We start from the raw sequence: 16,074 nt of genomic DNA on the forward strand, positions 1-16,074 counted from the left end.
CGAAGACGTGATACCCATAACGACTCACGGGTACATGTGTACTCCAAGAACAGCAATGCATCACACAGAAACACAACTGCACAGGCCCTTCAAAATTCAGTTAAAAGGAACAAAATGGAAGAAGACAAACCTCATTCAAAACTTCCATTACACAAAAGGTATTGAATAGAATCATATTGTAAAAGGCACAACAATAAGCTATATTATTTTATCATTAATCTGTCAGAACACAAGAAATTAGGTTTTTTCCTATGCTGGATGGATAGAGCTGAATAATTCCACAATTACAGGGAAGCCAGCCCAGAAAAAACAACCACAAGGAAAGCAAACTGATTATGAGGAGAGTATTTCAGGGCCTGAGAACAGAACAGGAGTGCTTGTGTGGGCAGACAACAGATGCTGCTCCAGCAAACAGCAGAGCAGGGAGGGATGGGTAAATGCTGGCATTTACTTGTGGTTTTAACTTGAGCAATTGGAGGAAGATAATAATTTAAGACATTGCCTCCTGGATAGCTTTTGTATTTCTCCCGAGTCTCCAATTATTATATTTTTCTCTCTCTTCAATATCCTCATTTCCCCTGGGTATGCACTGACCAGCAACTTGCATTCTCTAGAAATCCTCCCACTAGCTATCTGGAAAGAAATTTATGCTAGGGGGCATAACCCTCTTCTAACATGTAGATGCCTTTAAAACCACAAGTCATCTTCAGAAAGCAAATTGCACAGAGATGCATAAAGAATTCCTCCAAGACCTATTTTGGAGGCAAGTGAATTCAGCCAACTCACAAACATCAGCAGTAATTTCAATTCAGTAAGCATAACTGGCATTCCCAAAACCTTCGCCCAAACCACACAACCTCCTTGCACGTGCACTTCTTCTAAAAATATTTTTTCTTGCTCTGTTTTTGTGCTCACTTTTTGCCCTCGGCCTTTATGATAAAAATTTTCTGGGTGAGCCCTGGAGAACTGAGCAGACCAAACACTAATTCTCATATGGAATTTATTTAGAGGGGAAGAAAAAATCCCTTAAGTTGAGTAGTTACGTTATTTTGAACTGGTTTTATGTTTTATGCGTACATAGTGGAGCTGGAATTTCAGGGCTGGCTTTTGTTTGCATTCATCAAGAAACATTTGTTATATGAGCTGCTGCTACTGCTACCAAAACAGCTGCTGCTCACTGCTAGAAAACCAGAGGCCAACTCAACAGTTTCTTTCTTTCTCTGGTAAGTCTAGCTGGAAAATGAGGCCTGGTGTGTCTGCAGAAAATTACCTTTCTTTGGCTTTGCTGTCATCCTTGCCACCTTTCGCTTTCCCAGAATGCAAACTTGAAAGAGAATGGATAAATCAGAACAAGAGCAGGCATGTTCTGATGCTCCTGGATCACCTACCATTAAACACAAATCAGAACTACAGCTGTGTGAACTCCCTGCTTTGCAGCTAGGGCAGCACCTCCAACGTGAATGCCTTTCTTTCAGCTGCTCTTGCAATTCCGCTGAGATTTTACCCTTCTGTCCTGCATCATCATTTTCTGCCATCTGGAAAACTGAGTCATGACTTGATCTAGCTTCACATAAAAATTTCTTCTGTAGGTGACTGGTTCCCTGTACAGAGAACAATACCCACCCATCTGATAATCTGTGCACTTTCCTACCAAGCTCCATATGGATCAGGACCCAGAGCATCTGTGGACTGCAGCTCTAAATGCCTAGGACAGACCGCAGCTGCACTTCAATGAGCTGAATTTTAATGCTTTGCTTTGTTATGATTAGTAAACCACTTCAGTGTTGTTTTTGTTGCTCCCTGGTAACATCATATCAGCACTGACTTCACTTACCTCAGACACAGCTTTTTAGGAGAACATTTATCCCAGTCTGGAGCACAGTCCCTGCAAGACTTCCTTGTTTTTTTTTAAAGTAAGGGGGCACTACCAAAGAATGAATGCCTACCTCTTTCACCAGCTTTATCCTGCAGGAGTCTACTCTTTCTCTTGACCCAATGCCCAATTTTCTTAAAGAGCTTTTGGACAGAGACCTTGCTGAAAATTACATCTGTACCATCTCATATCCCTGTGCTTGCTGAGTCCTTAAAGATTTTACAAATGCCATGCTGTCTTTTCCCAACTGTCTATTAATCACATCCTCTATTACAGTTTCTCCCAGTATGTCAATTTGATTCTTTCATCTGTTGATGTCTAGGTGACAATTGCAGCCCTCTAAAAGCTTGAGAGTGATCTTAGCTATTCTTCCAAAATAGCTGCTGAGTGAATCAGGGGACACCCCACAGAGTTGGCAATTTCAGTTTCAAAGAAATCCCTGGTGAATACTTGCACACACAGCAGCATCCCTAACACTGCCAAGGAGTAAAGACAGCTGTGGAGTAAAAAATGCCACACCCTAACACTTACCTGTATTATAGATGGCATCTGCAAGTAACTGAAAAGATACTCAAACAGAGTGCAAATTCAAAAAGTAAGACTTATAAAGTGCAGTAATAATGTTGGAGATAGGTAAAGAAAACTGGAGAGAAGATAGTAATAAAAGAACACAATGGGAATGCAGTTTGGAAGAGGAGGAAACTGGGAAGATGAGCCTAAAGAGAAACAGAGGGGAGGATGCTCTTTCACGCTACATATGAAAATTTGTGATTCAACTCCAAGAACAGAGAAAAAGAAGAAAACCAGAATCTTCACAGCTGTATTTAGTAAAACCCTCTTTTCTTGCTATAGCTTCTAGGAGAGCAAGTTTTCAAGAGGGACAGATCAAAAAGGCTGGGAAATTCCAACAAGGAAAGGAAGTAGGGAACATAACTCTATGAAAGACTTTTGGAAGAGCAAGGGGTCAGCTCTCCAGCACCATAAACTGCCTTCAGAGCAGGTAAAGCAAAGGGGTTCACAGGAAGGAGCACAGGCACGGTGTGAAGCTGTGTTCAAGTGAGGAGTGATGGCTGAGAGACACCTCAGCTGAGAGTACCAGCTGTGTAGCAGCTGAGAGCTACACTGCTAACATTTACTTCATTTTAATTCTTACAATTTTGTCATCAAGAGCTGACCCTTGCACTTTGCCAAAATTCATGTTACTAATTATTTCCCTTATTTTCTAGTAGTAGCAAAAGTGTCCTAAAGATGATTTTAGAGCACAGTACACTGTGTCCTCTGGGAGCAAGTGGTCCCTATACAGATGTACCTTGGGGATGTCTCTTCCCTAAGAATGTCTCCCTGCACTTCTCCTAGCTGCCCACTGTCTCTCTCTCCCTCTCTTCTCAGCACCCAGCCCTGCTGTGGTAGGAAAAAACCCTTTTGGTGTTAGCTTTAGTGCCTTTTGCAAGTTGCATGGCTGGAATTGCTATAATTTCACATCTAACTTGTCAGAATTTATGCTGACTCTCTTCTCAGCACCCAGCCCTGATGTGGTAGGAAAAAACCCTTTTGGTGTTAGCTTTAGTGCCTTTTGCAAGTTGCATGGCTGGAATTGCTATAATTTCACATCTAACTTGTCAGAATTTATGCTCTCTCATGTCTTCCTAATTTTAATTATGACAACATTTTAATTACTATAGCAGCTGATTCACATCACTGTAAAAACTTGATATTAAATAGGAACATTTATGTGAAAATCTAAGTAATTCCTAAGGGATGGCTCCTTGTCCACACTGTACAAAAATTACAGGTAAATGTGTTTTAACAACTAAATTTCTTTTCTATAGCTACCTTATCTTTAATGTTTTCCAAGACATTTCTGAGCCATCAAAGATACTGGCTCATGGTAGTTGCATTGTTCTTGCAAGATGCCTTGGGGGTAAGAAGAATCAATTTAACCTGCAGCCCATTCTGCCACTGATATAGCGATTTAGTCTGAGAAGAAAAGTAAAATAACTTTATTTGAAGACTGAAAATAAGATTATGCTCTTAAAAGCTAAATGAATAGTCAGCTCTGTGATCTGCTTCATATTGCTCCTGTGTCTTCAATGCCAAATATGCTTTGTTTTCAATTAAGAGGTGTTTCTCCCCAAACACTGGCCCCGAAAACATACTGTGGGATACAGTGATACTTGAGGTAAATTCTCAGTTGTTTTGGTCATATTATTAATAAAAGTTTTTTATATTCCAGCCTCAGCCACCTTGTGCAGCCTGCTTGTTTCCATGTAGGTGAAATGAAGACCTGTTCACCTGGGAACAGAAGCAGGCCTATTAACTGGGATTTAATGGCTCTTTCTCCATGCCTTCTGTTGCCTGGGCAGAGAACGAAGTTGTCAAAGAAACAATCTGTATAATCTATCACCACTGTAATTTTTGTTTAAATGCTATTTTTAAAGCAGAAGCAGTAAGGGATGTTTAGCTGAAATGCTACTGATCAAAACAGCATTATGATTTTATTTACTAAGTTACTCAAGAAGGAATGAACTGTCATTGCAAGCTTTAACTGCCTGTCATTAAAATGTTTGTGGTATATTGTCATCAGTAACCCTGGATTATTTATGAGATATCACTAATGCTGTATCCAAATGCAGATTTCCTTCTGTGCTGGAGCTTTAACAAAATTGGTTATCCATGGGTTTTCCATTCTCTGTACTAGGAACAGGAAATATTCAAAAGATGGATCAGGGAATGAACCTCAGATGAGCAGCAGGAGCACACTTATAAACCATAACATCTTTAGTGACTGATGTGCTCATTAGATAAACAGGACTGTTGCTTGGAAGATATCAGCACCAAGCCTTCAAAATGATCTCGTCCTAACATACACACAAAAAAATACACATGGATTCCTGATGTGTGAGACGTAAGGGCTTGTTTGACTGGTCTCTAGGGATTTAGAACATAAATAATCTTTGTTTTTACAACAACACAGTATGAAATTCCAACTTTGAGGGTTCATCCCAAAACCAGACAGCCCATCCATAGATCTGATGAAAGGAAACTGAATGCAAGTGACAGGAATAGATGGGATGAAATGCAAAATCTGTTGGCTGAAGTATTGGAATTGCACTAAAGATGAAGATGATGCATTAGGTAGTCTCAGTCTTCATAATCCTACAGACAAAGAAACTTCATCTGTTAAGGATAAAGAGGTTCAGATGAGCATGCAAAAAAGTAAAATCTGTTTGGCTTCAGGTAAAGACCTTGCCATTTGACAGTAAACAGAAATATGAAAAAAGTGGAGGAGAGGAATAGGAAAAAGGTAGCAGATTGCAGAGCACAAGCTGTGTATAGGCATGTATTACAGCTCACAGAAAGGGAAGATTAAGTAATTCTACAAAACACACTCAGCCTATCTCTACAACACATTGCAGTTTGTCAGAGCCAGTCTGAGCTCACGTGTTCAGAAACTGTACTAGAAGAGGAACATTAGATCCAGGTTTTTCAAACAAAGACTTAAGGGAACATGGACTTCACCTTCCAATACAACTGATTCTGAGCAGAGAGTTTACAAATTCAACTCCCATGAAAATCCAAGCCTAAAATAAGGATTTAAAAATTAGTACAGTAATAAGCAAGAAGAGAAACTATATCCTTCTTTGCCACAATCAGTGGTGAGATCTGGAAGGCGGCCAACATCCTTGAATGCCAGAAGCACTGGAAAAGGGAACTATGGACCTACAGTAGCCTCATTCCTCATTTCTCCAGGTCATGAATCATGCCCATAATCCTGGCCTGCCAATAGGAAATATGTAAAGTTCTCACCTGATCTACATGATTGTTGCTGGTGCTGCTGTACTTACAAGTCAAGCACTCCTCTTGACTCCAGGAGAAAGCAGAGCCATAGCGATGTGTTTGGCAAATGGAGATGTAAATCCCACTTCCCTTGCACTGCAGGCTCAATCTAACAAGTACACACTAGCAAGGAAGAGTAAATAGTTAGGACTTGAGCCTGGATGTAGACAAGCTCCATGTGGGTTGGAAAGCCATACCAAAGTCGCTTGCCACACCTTTACTCCTGATCACATTTTAGCAATGAGACTGATACTATCTTGGATAAATCTTTTCGTGGCACAGTTATGGTTTCATGCCACAGACATATTGTCTGGAGTGGCTTCACCTTCCTCAGCAGAACAAGAACCTCAGTTGTTATAAGCTGTAAAGCTTTGTTTCAGAACTCACCACAGAGAAGTTTTGCTTCTGAGACAAATCTTCCAAAGACCTAGTGGCCCTTTTAAAAAACGCAGTCATGAGAAAGCCCAGAAGTGCTCAAATCCTTCTAAGAGCTCCTATTCTTAAAACTGCTTCGCTTATTCACAATAGGATTTCAAACCTCTGGAAGACAAAACATATTTTTCTTTCATGGGACTGAAAAAGGAGGATATTTTCACTGACTATCCTTATCACTCATTGGTGTATCCACTAACTTCAAGGCATCCTGGATCAGGCAGTCTGGTTTTTCCCTGCTCTCCAAACCTTGTATCTTCGTGGTTGAAGATCTAGATAATGTATCTATAGCTTTTGATAGTACCTTCAGTATTATAAAACAAACAAAGGAACAGATTAGCAGTGCAGACTGTCCTAGATGCTATCGACCTAATAAAAAAGCAACGTCCTCAGGGATATGCACTGTGATGCTTCCTCTTTCCCTGCCCGTCTTGTACACAGAGAACCGGGAATTTATTTTACAAGAAACGAAAGTACAATGAAACACTTTTCCTAGATCTTACACTGCATGTTTTAGCATTCACATTGTTTTATAGCGTTCCTCTGTGCAATACTGCAAGTTGAGACTTCAAAGGGGGAAGAAAAGAATGGTCTGCTCACGCTTTCTATTTTCAGAACAGGATGCTGGGTGATAAGAAAACGCACCCCCGGCGGAATGTGCAACCCACGGAATGCAAATCCACGTGTGCAGTCCATGGAATGTAAATCCACGTGTGCAACCCACGGAATGCGAATGCACCGCTGCAGTCGCGGGCGGATCGCCCCACCTGCTGGCCAAAGCGGCTCTGCTCAAATCGCACACGGGAACGCGCCGTGCAAGGGTTACACAGGCAGGGGCTGCCCAAGCACAGCCCCACCTTTTGCCTCCACGTGAAATTTAGAATTTTCCTCTCCTGTAGAAAATTTTCATAGTCAGTGATTCCTGTTCAAAGTATTACATAGGGAAAACACAAAGCTCTTCTAGAGTCCAAGGTAAAAGAAAAGACAGCATATTTGGAGTCTCCAAAGCTTTTAAACATTTGAATGTGTTTTAAATTTTAAAAGTGATGCAAAAAAAACCCAAAAAACCAAAATCCCCACCCAAAACCAAACCAAACAAAAAAAACCCCACCACAAAACCCCCTCAGTATTTAAAGGTGTTTTAAATTTTAAAAGTGATGCAAGAAAAAAAAACAAAAAACAACCAAAATCCCCACCCAAAACCAAACCGAACAAAAAAAACCCCACCACAAAACCCCCTCAGTATTTAAATTAAAACTAATCCATGCTGATCTTATCTCTCAACAAGAGTGCAGGTGCTTGTAGGAGAGAGAAGTGTTGGGCACTTCAGCACAGGAGATGAGCCAGTGTATTCCCTTCCCATTACCAGTCACAACCCTCTCCACAAAGTACAGCCCACAAGAAGCCAGCAGACTAAGAAGCCTCATACAATTAGTCTTAATTTCTTCTTTCCTTTAATTTTGTGCTAGATAAGGGCAGAATATAAGATGATAAGATGATCACTATTTAAAGACACTGCACAAAAAGCACTGCCTCCTTCCAACAGAGTTCTATAATAATTTCTTACTCAAAGTTTTTGTTCTTGGAGGTGCTGCCTGTAAACACATTCACTACAATTTCTCAGAGGGAAAAACCCCTTGTTCCTGAACTTTTCCAAACACATAGCATCTGAACCATCAGAAAGCATGTCCTAGTGCTGGCCTGGCACAGGAGTGATCTTCAGCACAGCACAGACTGCTGAGCTTCATTTCACCCTTCTCCTAACTCCATCAAAAATGCTCTGCTTCTCAGGACCTCAGTTCTGCAATAAAGACAAATGGCAGCATCTCTCTCCTTAATGGGTTTAAGGAGAGGGGGATACTTATCAAGAGAAAATGTCAAGACTGTACCATTAACATTCATGAACATAGCAGATTTAAAAAATGAGAGGGTATATATTTCCTGGGATTTACTACTACAGTTTAAAACATTCCATGTAAATGCAATTCTTATGGGAATCACAATTTCATTGCTTTTTTTTTTCAAATTTACAGTTCACCTGAACAATATATTTTTTTGCAGCTGACAGTGTGAGTTATTTCATTGCACTTAATAAAATTCACAGTCTGAAAAGCCTAAAGTCAGTCTTCTTGGTGTAGAGTAAGACCTATACATTCTCCACCCTAAATGAAACTTTCAGGAAACAAAGGGTTTTCTTCCTGGTATTGGGAAGAAGTGTTTTTATAGGGCTTCTGGTGGCAAAAAAAAAAAAATAAAAATTATGAACTCCTGAGGTGTGAGGATATGGCGCATTTCTGAGGTGCTAAAAAAACATTTTATTGCCTATTGTTTTACACTGGATGCTGTGAGCTTTTACTCCATGCCACAGAAATTGACAAGACAGAAGAAAACTCTGTTTTACTGAGTACAGTAAGATTTTTTGTCTCTTAAAACCACCAAAGATATGAAACCCACATGTGCCCATTTAAAAAAAAAAGCTGTGTAAATATTCTCTGTGTTCTGGCTACCAGCCAGCTTACAAAAGTGAGCTACAGCCAGCAGAAATGAACAGGACTGACCAATTCTTTTTTTCCTTTAGCCCCTGAGAGTGAGGAAAGATTTTCCATGTCAAGTTTTGCTATAACTTTCAGGCCTTTCAAAGAGTTAAAGAATACTTCCATATTTTGCAATAAATATATTCTAAGGCTCTGCCATTGGATCCTATCTGCTTCAGTGCTGGTGAAAAAAAGACAAAATTCTGAGCAAATTTTACTGTGTTAGCAAAGAAAGCTATGAAACACAAAAAAAATTCTTAAAATTTATCCTACCCATCTATTCATTTATCTATTGATTTCACAATCTGTCTGCTGCCCACATTCCTGTCCTTTTAATCTCTTATCAAAGCCAGTTTTGGCTATCAAGACAAGCTTGTAACTTTGGACAAGACAGGCATCAAAAAAGAGAGTCCTTTTGCAATTCTTGATTTGGTAAATGCTTAATTTCAAGGAGAGAGTGGAGGCACAGAGAAACAGGAAGCCCATAGCTTTAAAGTACTGTACAAGATAAAACTAGATTGGTTCCAATGAAAACTTTAGCACCACAAAGAGCTTTCACATTTTGTCACGCGTGGTTATAAAACACACAAGTCAAAATATTTGGCATATGGAACGGCTGAATGCAACGTTTTTGTTAATACAATGAAGGAAGTTATCCTCCTAGTGTCCTCTGACATTAAAATTTTCTGTCATGCTGAACTGCCAAGTTTTTTTAACATTTTACCTTTCTTCACAGTTTCCTTCTGCCAGCTTACATCAGACAAATCATTAGCATCAAAAAGAAAAGCACTCAATTCATACTGCTTTAAGCAGTTACCTGTGCCAGCAGGTATACAGACAGTATAACTCTGATGAAAATGTCACACTAGCTTATCATAGATCCACAGCTGAAATTATCTGCTTCAGAACAACAGCAGAAAAATATTTTTGAAGGTAAAACAGTCAGGTATACAGACAGACAGTATAACTCTCTGATGAAAATGTCACACTATCTTATCATAGATCCACAGCTGAAATTATCTGCTTCAGAACAACAGTAGAAAAATATTTTTGACGGTAAAACAGCTACAGGCTTTGTTTTCTCCTAAGAGAACACTGAGCAAAAGTTTCCAGACAAATGTTATCATCGTGCTTCAGATGAGAAAGTTTACTACAGACACAAAAGAAATGGAGAGCTTTGAATATGGCCTGCACAGTTCAAAGGAACAGAGATGAGAAAAAGTCTCTAGATTTCCTGATTTTTGTATTATCAACGTCCTATAGTGGAGGTTTCCAATACTAAGAAGTTTGTTTAGATGAGATCTACAGTGATCTGGTGACAAAGCAAAGCACCTGTACTGAGCGAGGAGAGTCCCAGCTTCAGGAAGAAGGGGTTTAACTCACAACACCTGCAGACATATCTTAAATGCACAGGTGATTTTATGCATTTGATAACATCAGGCATTTTGCTTCCTATAGCAGGAAGGTGCTTTTAATAAAGTTTAGATTATGTTGGTGGGACAGCAATTTCCTGTTTCCTACTGTGATTTCTAATCTATGTAATCCACTAAAGCAACACTGGATTGAAAAACTCTTTCTTCAGCTACTTTTTGCTTCAAGGCAGCTCTACAAATCCTGTTTCTGAATTGCCTCCAATCCAGAACTGCTTGTTGTAGTCGACTCTGGAAGTGAATCACCTTTCTGTAGTCCTTCTCTGTGTTTTCCTCATCTTCTTATATTCAGTTGACAAAAGATAAGTTCTATATAAACCTTCTTTATGTGGAAAGAGGAAAGAAAGACTGCCATAAGAGAATCTCAAGTGGAGCAGCAGGTCAGCAGACAATACTGTGAACTCTATAGATTTAATCTGCAAGTGTTAGTTGCAACAAAAGGTCAGTTTTGGCCCAGTTTATCTGCTGCTTTGTGGGACCACCACACAGCTGGCAGAACAACATGTCTTCTTCCAAGCACTTCATGATGCAACAGCAGAGGGTGTTGCAGATCAGGTCTAAGATGTCCTGAGGAGAACAGTGTAGGGTTTCTTACACACAGCTTTAATGTTTTTTATTTTTCTGGCTGATTCTGTTAAGGGATTTTTTTCCCCTAAGTATTAGCACCAACTCAGAAATAATCAGAAAATAATTATAATAGGAAAAAATCTCTCAACATATGCATGTATGAAAAGAGGAAGAGAGAGTTAACACAAGGAAACTGCTTTCTTACTTATATGCCCAGTCAATAAATGAATGGGAAGATAAAATAAAGGTTTAATCCACCTAGGGAATACTGACAGAAAGTGGTGAATCTTTAGATTCAAGACCCATTTTTAACATGAAATCCCAGAGAAAATCACCGTCCTGTAATAAGTGATCAAATTTCCTCCTGATACTGGAAAATACAAAGAGAGGAGAAAGACTACCCAGCACTTAATGATTCTGGCAGACTGCTGATTTCCCACCTGACAATTTCTAGGGCACCCTGTGTGCTGCTTATTTGCTTCCCCCATTGTAAAAGAAACGAAAATATATGGTGCACAGAACAGCTGAAGAAGTCATATAAACTCAAAGAAATTCTCATGGCAGAGAGAGCATATCCTTCTATTGATCCCCTTGCCTTCCTTTTGTCTAACATCCCCATGGGGAAACCTTCGAGACCAAATTGTGCAAACCTTTAGGATGACTTCCACATACTACAAACATCGTTATTTTTATTGTTTAATTTATAAAACCAAGGGAAATACCTAATCCCAAACTGGGCATTGCTCTTATGTCAGTACAATAATCTCTTTATGTCTGTTATTAAGCAAAATTGCTCTATGGCTGCATGTGGCATCACAAAAGTACATCTCCACCTTCCAAAGACCTGCCTTAACTGCCTGCTTGCAAGCAGACAATGACCCACTGCAAGCATGCCCAGAGAAGGAATGCCATACTTTTGCTAGTACCTGTATCACAGCTAATACAGAATTTCCAAAGATGCGTCCTAGAAGAAGGGTTTGATGGACAGTCATGCATAAATCCCAGAAATATGGACAGAAACCCATAATTTCTCCAGAAAGAGTGACTGCTGTAATAGCTGTTCTCAGTCAGAAGCCATCCATCAGCTGCATGCATTACAAACTAAATTCCATCTTAGTTCCACGTGCTTTGAATATACAGCTTGGTACAAAACACACATATTAATGGCTCTAGGCATTTCACACTGACACAAATGCAATCGAGTCACAAAGGAAGAAGGGAATTTCACCCCTGCTTGGTGCACACACTGTTGATGTGCCAGTTAAATGTTAGAAAGAAATCAATTCTGCTGGAATGACATGCACAGCCCCCCAAGAAGCATCATATCTATTTTTAGGCACAGGACACAGGACTGCCTTTTAAAGAAGTTAGCAATAAATCAGTGTTGGAGGGATGGATTGATGCAGAGAACCCTTTCAGACTGACCATGGGGTGCAAATTAAGGAGTAGGCTGAGTGCTCTCCATTTTCATTTCTCAACTCCAGACTCTTAAGTCTTTTTCCTCAGCATGCTTTGTATTGGAAGTGCTGTAAATGCACATTCCTATTTGTATTTTACCTAAACTCAGTTCAGCTGAAGGTTCATTTCATTTCAACTCATAATCAAGGCTGAGGGAAAATAAATAACCCGGTCCTGGAGAATCTCCAAAGTGTCTAGCTCCCCAAAAAATTTCTTGAAGGTTTATTTAAGTACATATTCCTGACACCATTTTGACAATATTTTGACAATATTATGTGAGAACTGAGTATGACACAATTAAAAGAAGAAGCCACTCAGTGGAAAATGAAAAGCTTTCTGGCATGTGGAAAGATCACTGAGCAACAAGTGCAGGCAAGGAAAGAAAACCACACAGTAACATTAAAGATAAAAGTGGAATGTCACTTCCCCATCATCAAATCTGCTCCCTAAGAGGGAGATAAACTTCTTCATTGACTGAACAAGAAAGAAACACGTACCCCTCAGCAGCCACGCAGATTTAGCTGAAGTTTCTGTAAGAATAGCTTTTTAATGGAAAAAGTTACCTGGATTTTTGTAGATGCTAAGCACATCCTTGAAATAATGAGGTAAGAATCTTTCTAATAAAAGCAGCACATCCTCCAACTCCTCCAGAATGCCCACAAGCAGAAAATTTTCATTAACGTTCAGCTTTGCTCTTTCAAGGGCCCATTCACCAGGCTCCCTGTATGAAATTGATGGGGGAAGATGGAGGAGGGAAAAAGAAAAGTTTAAATATGCATTTACTTCTCAAATTCAAGCCAAGAACACAAGTCAATTAAAAATAATCAGTCCTATACTTAGAACAAAAAAAGGCCCCCCACCAAACCCAAGTAGCTTACTGAGCTTTTCCACTCAATGTCTAAAATTGGATTGGCATGTAAAAACAGCATCACATTAAAAGGAGGCTAATCACTGTGTGAAAGTACTCCATTCTGAAGAGATCTTTTGCCAAGTTGTTTATAAGCTCAAACTAGTGAACTTTGGTATTTCAATTTGGAAGCACAACCCGTCTGATGGGAGGGATGACTGCCCGTGGTGTTGGAAGGTGCTGAGGGGTGGTGGTGTCCCTGAACTACATCAGGAGAGCTGCTGGGACCAAGCACTGCCTGCTGTTACTTGGCGATTCCTGCCAAGGACACTACCATGTTCCACCTTGTCCTTCATTTTAACTTTTGCCAAAGTCTCCAGGAGCTTCCATTTCCCCTGTCATTATCTCTGGTTGCCTTGCAGCTTTGCTACAGGATTTGCATTTTTTTGCTGTGACTGATACTGGTTTTGAAGAACAGTTTAGCATTCTTCTGTCCTTTCTCCAAGCAGGAGAAGCTGGCAGGTCTTCACTACCTCTTTATGCTTCTGTTTCCCAAAAGCACAATGTAGTTAGTCAACCATATGGATCTTAAATCCCTTATAATAACTCATATTAGTTATGTTCTGGGAGCCCCAGCCATCATTCATACTGACACCAGATATAATGCCAGCATCCCAGGCTAAAGGAATCAGCTGCCCACAGTGCCTGGGAGTGGCTGTACATCACACCTCTTCCACGACTTCATTAGGTTATTGTGGATCCTATGCAATAGTGAATTTAACATTTGTCTGAAGCTCTTTCTGTGCCATGTGGAAAAGCTCACTACTTTCCACTCTACTAGAGCAGACTTGTAACAGGTTTTTCATGCTCTACCACCTTCTGGGCACTGATCTGTTTTCTGGAAGAGCAAAATCTATGACAAACACTATAAGCCTCCTGTTTGTATCTCTTTATGGGACTAAGAAGTAGCTGAAGTAAGTGCAAGGGTATGGCAGCAGCCAAATCTACAAGAAGGTACAAAACCATACATCAATATGCTGCTTGGGAACCTCACAGAGATATTTTGTGAAAGTATTCAGGAATGTGACTGTTGTTAATGGGATTACTCACCCATGCAAGTTAAATGTGCAACTATAAGCATTTGCAAATAAGGCCAAAACATGTTAAAAAAGTGCAATGAAAATGAAGTCATTAACCTGTTTTGTTTCTTATACATAACTTCAGTTAAGCAAAAAAAAAAAAAAAAAGGCAGGATTCTACAACACATGTACTTAGAAATTAAGACAGAAGTAACACATTTTCACTTGTTATTACTGCTACAAGAAGTATGGCTTTTGAAAGAAATTCTGGAAAATGTGCAGTTGTTTCATTATGGAGAAGCCTCCATAATACAGAAACAGAATACCTTGAAGTTGAACACACCTAATAAAAAAAACTTTTTACCAACAATACTGAAGTGTTTAAAACCAGAAAGTATTTAAAATTATTCCTATATTATTACATAAAAATTTATTATGGTATCAGTAATACAGCAATATTAGAAAGGCACACACAGATGCTAAAAATGAGGTAGCTCAATTAAAGCAGTAGAGGGCTACATTTTACATGGTTTTAAGCATGAATACAGTTTCTCACATGGACACAGAAATCTGTATTCTTCATATAGACCTGAGAGAAGCATCTGAGCAAATCAGAAATATGTATTACAAAATTACAGTGCAGATAAAATGAGTAACCCAGAAAAAAAATCCACATAAATAGATTAATATATGATGAATTATTCATGTTATAAATCAAGAAAAAAGAATAGTGTTACATTTGCAATGCCTTCTTACTTCAAAATATATGCATGCAGTTACCACATGCAGTGCTACATTCCTTGTACTTTCATTTTTCTCTTGTACTTCAAATAATGTCACCTCTTTATTACTCATTTCTGACAAAATGTTGGCAATAGCTATTGCTGAACAATTTGGAATACCTTGCATATATTTACCTGCATCTTGGATGCTGTCCACAGAAATATGGTATGATGTAAAATAACCTGGGATTAGAACATTCAGGGTAGTTTTCAAGGATACACACATTAATGTCCTGTGGGGGATGAAAGAAAAAAAAATACTGTATTATCCTTTCTCTATTAGCAACTGTTTGCTTTATCTCATACTTTTTTTTTCATCTTAGAGTCAAAGAACTGTGCCAAGGCTATAACAAATATCTTAAAAGTCATCTATCGGTCCATTTATCTACTTCTAAATATCAGCAGGGGAAACAAAAAGTTATTTTGTCCTAAAATGCACAAAGCAATTTTTTTCCTTGCTGCAAGCCCCACAATTATTATACTGAGATTACTGTACAAGTCAAAGTGGGACACATTCATCAACTTTCATACTGAGTAACATTTAAAATACTCAGAAGATTATTTCCAGGCTCTTCTTTCTTCTAAATACACCCTGGAGAAAACCTGAAGTAGCCAGAATAAATATAATTGAGACAACAATTATTACTTGTTGAATCCCCTCTCCATCACCGCCCCCCCCTTTTTTTTTTTAATTCTGCTGCATTCAGTGACTGGAATGAACAAATATAAGATGTGATTTGTACATCTCACTCAATATTATAACATACATCATTTTTTGTTACAATTCTGTAAACTTCTCTGATTTTCAGAACTGAAGTGTGCAAAGCCTACTGAGAAAACAAGTTATTAGAAACTATTTATCATTTTCATGAAATATCATTCATCTAATTAGAAACTATTTATCATTTTTCAAAGACCAGGCATAGCTACTGAACCCTGAGGAACTGCATTCCATTTATAGCCTTACTTCAGCACAATAATAAACATGTGGGACTGAATTCCATTATCCTCATCTAATCTAATAGAGCCTTACTCTGCAAGCAGACACACCCTCTGCAGAGACATACAGGGCAAAAACATGGGTAAAACAGCTAAAGCAAGGATGGAAGGATCGCACCTGTGCAGAATCAATCTCCATTGTTATTCAGATGTGTTTTCACAATGCTATAGGTGCTATATGCATCAATGTCAAACCAATAACTAAACAAATCCATATTTTATCAAGTAAATAAAAT

At 39.0% G+C, this 16,074-nt stretch overlaps 1 protein-coding gene across 1 annotated transcript in view; it reads right to left on the reverse strand.

Moving 5' to 3' along the window:
• UST (uronyl 2-sulfotransferase) overlaps positions 1-16,074 on the reverse strand; it is a 151,898-nt gene that overhangs the window by 16,289 nt on the left and 119,535 nt on the right. The window contains exons 6-7 of the mRNA XM_039707647.1: positions 14,975-15,072; positions 12,695-12,852 (exon numbers count right to left, since the gene is read on the reverse strand). Of these exons, the coding sequence (XP_039563581.1) occupies positions 12,695-12,852; positions 14,975-15,072 (256 nt within the window). The remainder of the gene's footprint in view (positions 1-12,694; positions 12,853-14,974; positions 15,073-16,074) is intronic.

Source organism: Passer montanus, unplaced genomic scaffold, assembly GCF_014805655.1.
Source record: "Passer montanus isolate IOZ18808 unplaced genomic scaffold, ASM1480565v1 scaffold2, whole genome shotgun sequence".
Classification (NCBI taxonomy): Eukaryota; Metazoa; Chordata; class Aves; order Passeriformes; family Passeridae; genus Passer; species Passer montanus.